This window comes from Myxine glutinosa, chromosome 5 (genome assembly GCF_964187855.1).
Source record: "Myxine glutinosa chromosome 5, kmMyxGlut1.1, whole genome shotgun sequence".
NCBI lineage: Eukaryota > Metazoa > Chordata > Myxini > Myxiniformes > Myxinidae > Myxine > Myxine glutinosa.
The window spans coordinates 60,846,266-60,853,091 of record NC_136265.1 but is presented as its reverse complement, the minus strand read 5'-3'; the positions used below and the strand labels follow the sequence as shown (position 1 = coordinate 60,853,091).

At 39.3% G+C, this 6,826-nt stretch overlaps 1 protein-coding gene across 1 annotated transcript in view; it reads right to left on the bottom strand.

Annotated features, from left to right (window-relative positions):
* Positions 1 to 1,984: 1,984 nt before the first annotated feature.
* LOC137428150 (uncharacterized) overlaps positions 1,985 to 6,826 on the bottom strand; it is an 89,845-nt gene continuing 85,003 nt past the window's right edge. Inside the window, exon 6 of the mRNA XM_068118088.2 lies at positions 1,985 to 6,732. Within this exon, the coding sequence (XP_067974189.2) occupies positions 4,475 to 6,732 (2,258 nt within the window). The 3' untranslated portion in view covers positions 1,985 to 4,474. The remainder of the gene's footprint in view (positions 6,733 to 6,826) is intronic.

Genomic DNA, 6,826 nt, shown 5'->3' with positions numbered 1-6,826 from the left:
CACACCTGACAACTGTCACACCAACATTTTAATAGACCTTTAGAAATATTTTCCAAATAACAGGATCAATAAATTCCCTTTATTATTTACTAGAGTCCCTGTATATAGAGAGTTGTGGCAACTCAAATTTGGACGCCATTTTGTGTCTAAGTGTGTCGGATTAGATATACATGTACATTCGCGATATGGGGTGATATATTCTAAACCTGCTAAAAAAAAATTTACTACACATATTTAGTCTTATTATTACACAGGTGATATTTGTTTTGTCAAAAACTCAGCTATTGCCGTGAAAAAGAGCTGTGTGGTGATATTAAAAGTGGTATGGCAATGCATATTACAAGCCAACACTGCATATAAGAGCTAACATTATAAGTAAGACAAACCAATGCTGTCGTTCTCTGAATTTTAATAACTTTTAGAAAGGAGTGTGGGCATATCCAATATTTTTTAAAGGGTGCCGAGAGCAATTCCGGTGTCGGACCTCCAGCCGACATATAGTCTAACACACTTAAAACAAATTCTGTACGTGGTATTGCCATATTTCTATAGTGTACAACTTTAGTTTTATCGACATTTATATTCAATTTCCATTGTAATGATTTAACGAGCTGCAAGTCAGCTTCTGTCTCTGACATAAGGAAAACGTCATCGGCATCTAGTAAGATTGAAACGTTCATTTATTACTACACCCTTGCCCAGAACTCTGATGGATATTGCCTGATCGATTAATATGTTTCATAGCTGGCGACTTAATTAACACTTAATTTTCGACTGCGCCAAGCCGTAATTAAACAGAGAAAAAACTTTAAAAAATACCTGCAGTGTGCACGGTTCGTCTAGTCGAACAGATATGGAAAAGCACAGATAAGACGTCGTATTCACCATAACTTGTTTAATTTCACCAGGAACACGATGAGGCACGAGGCACGATGAGATGAGGCACGATGAGGCGATGAGCAGATAGAATTGCTTTTGAACATCGATCATCAAGCGGCGTGGGCCTACCTGGCAGAGTCTCGAGGAGTCGATCGCTTTCCAGCTCTTTCGTCTGACTTTCGCTTCCCAAATTTGTCTTCTGACTTTATCACTTGGAAATCTATACATCTTATATTTCCCAGATTGGTTTGAACAACCAAAAGCAGAACAACCAGTCATTTTGTTTGGCAATAAACAACATTCCCGTACCAAGCTGACGTTCACGCACGGTGAAGTTAGACACAAAATGGCGCCACAAAATCACGTGACCAGAAATCTCGGGTCAGCGCATGGCGCAACTCTCTTTATACAGGGACTCTATTATTTACCAAAATACTAATCTGCAAATTACATATGCAATTACAATTATTTTTTCCCAATTTGTTTAGCCTTTATGGCCATAGAAGTTGCTGTTGACATGCATACCCTTATCTACCAAGCAATTATACTTCCACATGAGACCTCCACCAGATGTAAAACCTGGGATTTCTAATCATATTGATGCATACCCTCAGGACAACTAGGCTGCATGTAAAAATTCACTTCCTTTACTGCCATAAATTCATTCTATTATTTTTCTCATGGCACAAACAAAGGATGTCATCCCTACTTTAGTTAATTATAGATCCATTGATTTGGATCCATTGATTTGGTCCCTCTGGGCGAGTAATGCTCTCCATGCTTGCTGTTCTTGTAGATGAAGAAGAAGGCCTTTGTTGGCCGAAAGCTTGTCTGAAAATTAAAGATCGATTGTCTTGAAGCTCCGTCCGCTACTTATTTAATTTCTTCCGATATATATATATATATATATATATATATATATATATATATATATATATATATATATATATATATATATATATATATATTGTGCCTTCAGAAAGTATTCACACGAATTGACTTTTTCATTTTTTGTTGTGTTAAAGCTTGAATTTAAAATGGATTAATTTTAAACTTTTTGTAACTAAATCTACACAAAATGACAAAGTGAAAACATGTTTTTATTTTACAAATTTATTGAAAATGAAATCCAGAAATATCTAATTGACATAAGTATTCAGTCCCTGAGTCAATTCTTCATAGAAGCATCTTTGGCAGTGATTACAGCTATGAGTCTTCTTGGGTATGTCTATAGCAGCTTTGCACATATGGATTTGGGGAGTATCTCCCATTCTTCCTTGCAGATTTTCAAAGCTCTGTCAAGTTGGATAGGGACCGTAGGTGAACAGCAATCCTCAAGCTTTTCCACAGATTCTCAATGGGATTTAAGTCTGGGCTTTGGCTGTGCCACCCCAAGGACTTTCACATTCTTGTTCTGAGGACAATCCAGTGTTGCTTTGGCTGTATGCTTGGGGTCATTGTACTGTTGGAATGTAAATCTTTGTCACAGTCTGAGGTCTTTTGCACTCTGAAGCAGGTTCTCCTCAATGATTTGCCTGTATTTGGCTCCACTCATTGTTCCATCTGTCCTTACAAGTCTCCCAGTCCCTATTGCTGAAAAGCATCTCCATAGCATGACGCTGACACCACCGTGATTTATTGTAGGATGGTGTTAGATGGGTTAGCTGTGCTCGGTTTATGCCAGACATCATGCTTTGCCTTCAGGCCAAAGAGCTCACTATTCATCTCATCAGACCACAGAATTGTTTGCCCCATGCTCTGAGTCTATCACATGCCTTTTTGCAAACTGCAGGCATGCTGTCCTATGTGCCTTTTTCTCAGGTAGCTTCCGTCTGCCACTCTCCGATAAAGCCTAAATTTATGAAGTGCTGCAGAGACTGTTGTCCTTCCGGCAGGTTCTCCCTTCTCAGCCAAGGAATTCTGTAGTTCTATGTGGTCATTGGGTTCTTGTTCATCTCCCTGATTAAGGTCCTTCTTTCCCGGTTGCTCAGTTTAGATGAAAGGCCAACTCGAGGAAGAGTTTGGGTTGTTACATATTCTTTCCATTTCCTAATGATGGAGCTCACCTCTTGGGAACATGGATGACTGATTCAGACGACACCTCTGCACTTGGTTTTAGTCTCCATTTAGGTGTTTTCGAAGGTGAAACGGAGTCCTCTCAAATGTCAAAGTAGCCATCTTCTGTTTTTCTCGGAATTGAAGGAACAAGTTCTGATTATTTTTTTTGTTCTCAAATATTTCTTTCCCGGGCTCTTTGCAGGATTGTCATTGATGCCCCGGCCCCCTCCAATTGTAATTTGTTTATTGAAAAATCCCCACCATTGTCAAACTGTCATTGAGGTTAGGGTTTATTACTCCAACTATCATTAGCACTCCTCAATCTCGAGGTTATTTTGACTTCATTTTTCAGATTCTTGGACTTCCTTTCTCACAACATTGGGTTACGTCAAAGTTTCTGGGTGCTCCTACTAAACTGAACAATGTCATGCTTTCCTTGTTGCATTTGAATACCACATCCATTCACATTACCTTGTTTTCTTTGTTCACGCTTGATGGAATGGACACGTCATAAGTAATTTCCATGTCCTTATTTTCCGTGCATGTGCTTAGTTAGACAGACGATTATTTATTTTTCTGAGACTGGGATATTGAAGTTTTTGCAAATGTGCCAGTAGATTATTTTGCATAACTTGTTCCTTGGTGTAAACAGTTGTTCTGACATGAGTTGTTTTTTAACTGCTCGAGAGAAGACGACTGGTGCTTTCTGTTTCTACCATGTAGAACATGCACTTGTCCGATTGACTCAATCCCACCACCTTCTAAAAGCCATGAGTATTGTATCCATGGTCTTATGTATTGATTATGGCTTGTTCTGCATCCCAATTAAGGTGACCTCTTCTTAATCACTCCAAAGAGCCTTTTTGTGTATTCCTAATCTGTCAAGCTCTATTTTTTTTAATCTTCCTGCTCTTTTGTTGTTCTCGGAATTGTTAATGTATCTTTATTGATACTTCGTTTTAGATTTTTCCCATGTTTTATTTGTAATTGGGAACAAATTGGATTCGGCAATCTGTTGAGCCTTTCACATCCTCAGTCAATCCCACAGTTGTCATTCTGTGCACTTTGTTGAGCTCCACCAAGCTGCCACCTCCTTTTCGCCTCTGTCGGTAGCTTCTCGGGATGCACTGGTTTTTGTAGAACATTTTGTGGATGGTGAGACGTTTCCTTGTTTTGATATCAAAGTTGTTGATTTCCAATGTATTCCGCAACTGACCAATTCACTATTCCGCAACTATAATGGAACACTGGGACGGGTTGGTTGGTTTGGTTTACAACTTTGCGGGCTGGTTTACAACTTCGATTTTTGTTTCTAGGAGAGAGGTATGTTTCTATATGAAACATATAACACAAGGTACTCCCGCTGTGTCTTTCACAAAGAGCAGTTGAGTTGAGGCAGGCATTCAAAGCCCTTGCACCTTAAATCGAACGTCAGGCCTGGTCAGCCGGTCCATGAAAGACTTGGGCCACGAAATGCCAAAACCGTCAGAAGGCCAGCATTACAAGGTGGGAGCAATTGGAGCTGTTAAGGGAGTAGTCATTGTAGATGTAAAATATCCTCAGTGTGCAATCTAAGATGTTGAGACAAGTGTGATGAGGAAACAAAGGCCTTGGAGCACAGAGAGCACTTGTGGGGTTTCTCCCCCGTATGTATTCTTTGATGTTGAGATAAAGTTGATGAACGAGTAAAGGCCTTGGAACAAACTGAACATTTGTAGGGTTTCTCGCCGGTGTGTGTTCGTTGATGTCGATATAAAGTTGATGAACGATTAAAAACTTTGTTGCACATACAACATTTGAAGGGCTTCTCACCTGTATGTATTTTTTGATGATAATATAAAGATGATGAAGAAACTAAGGTCTTGGAGCAAATGGAACACTTATAGGGTTGATCCCCCAAATTCACTTCCGTGTGTGTTCTTTGATGTATATATAAATATGATGCAGTAGTAAAGCTCTTGTTGCAAACAGAACACTTGTAGGGTTTTTCCCCCATATGAATGTCTTGATGAGATCGTAAAGTTGCTGAATAAGCAAATGCCACGCTGCACACAGAACACTTGTAAGGTTTCTCTCCTGTGTGGATTCTGTGATGTTTATGTAAAGTTGATGAATCAGCAAATGCTTTCCCACATTGTGTACACTTGTGGGGTTTCTCTCCTGTGTGTTTTCTTTGATGTATTTTCAATTGCGTGATCCGGGTAAAATCCTTGTTGCAAACAGAACACGTGAGCTTCTCTTCTGTGTGTATTATTTGATGTATTTTCAATGTCCTGAAACGGGTAAAATTCTTATTGCAAACAGGACACTTGAATGGCTTCCTCTCTTCCATGTGTACTTTTTTATGGTGATGTAAACGTGATGAAGAACCAAACATCTTGCTGCAAAAAGAACACTTGAACTTCTCTCCCGAGTGTATTTCTTCATGTTCTTTTAAGTATGAAGAAGACACAAATGCCTTGCAGCACACAGGGCAATTGTAAGGTTTCTCTCCTGTGTGTTTCCTTTCATGCGTTTTCAATCGTGATAAATAGGCAAAATCCTTATTGCAAACAGAACACTTGTAGGGATTTTCACCTGTGTGTATCCGTTGATGTGCATTCAAACCTCCTGATTGAGTAAATTCCTTGCTGCAAAGGGAACATTTATATGGCTTTTCTCCTGTGTGTATTCTTTGATGAATCCTCAATTGTGAGAGATCAGCGAATGGCTTTTTACATACAGAGCACTTGCAAGGCTTTTCTCCTCTGTGGATTGCTTCATGCCGCTTCAACCTTGACTGATAAACAAATGCCTTGGTGCACAGAGAACACTTGTAGGGCGTCTCTCCTGTGTGTATTTTTTCATGGTGAAATAATGCTGATTTAGTACCATATGCCTTGACACAAAGAGGACACTTGAAAGCCTTCTCTCGGTTGTTATTATTCTCTCCTGTGTGTAGTTTTTCATGGTGACATAAAGATGATGAAGAACCATACGCCTTGACACAAAGCGAACAACTGAAAGCCTTCTCTCGTTGGTTATTGTTCTTCTCTCCCGTGTGGAGTTTTTGATGTCGAGATAAAGTTGAAGCAAGAGCGAATGCCTTGTTGCACACAGAACACTTGAAAGGTTTCTCTCCCGTGTGTATCGTTTGATGTGTTCTCAAACGTGAAGCAAGAGCAAACGCCTTGCTGCAGAAAGAACACTTGAAGGGGGTCTCTCCTGTGTGTATTTTTTGATGTCGAGATAAATTTGATGAACAACCGAAAACCTTGTGACATTCAGAACATGTGTAAGGCCTCTCTCCAGTGTGTATTCTTTGATGCTGATTCAACCTTGAGAGATCAATAAAAGCCTTGATGCATTTAGAGCACTGGTACGGCTTCTCTCCTGTGTGTATCTTGTGATGTGTTTGTAAATATGATGAAGAAGCAAAAGACTTGCTGCACACAGGACATTTATAAGGCTTCTTTCCTGTGTGTTTTCCTTTATGATTATTCAAAGATGAAAAGCAATAAAATTCCTTGCTACATACAGTACACTTGTATGGCATCCCACGTTTGTGTATTCTTTGACATCTCTTTAAAGATGTTGATGAGCTATACGTTTTCTTACAAACGGAACACTTGTGCAGCTTCTCGTTCCATTCAATTTTCTTGAATGGCGTAATACAACTGTTGTTCATGGTCAGAACACGGCTACATTTGTTGACTTCCTCACAAGAAGCCTGTGTCGTATTCTGATTGAAAAACTCTTCTGTGTTAAACATTTGGGAACTTGACGTGGAACAAGAAACCATTTTCGTTTGATTCTCTGCAAAGACAATTCAGAAAAGAATCAATAAATTGGAAAAGAACCAAGAACTATTGCTGTGAAATGTGCAACAAAAAATGCATAATATGCTCTA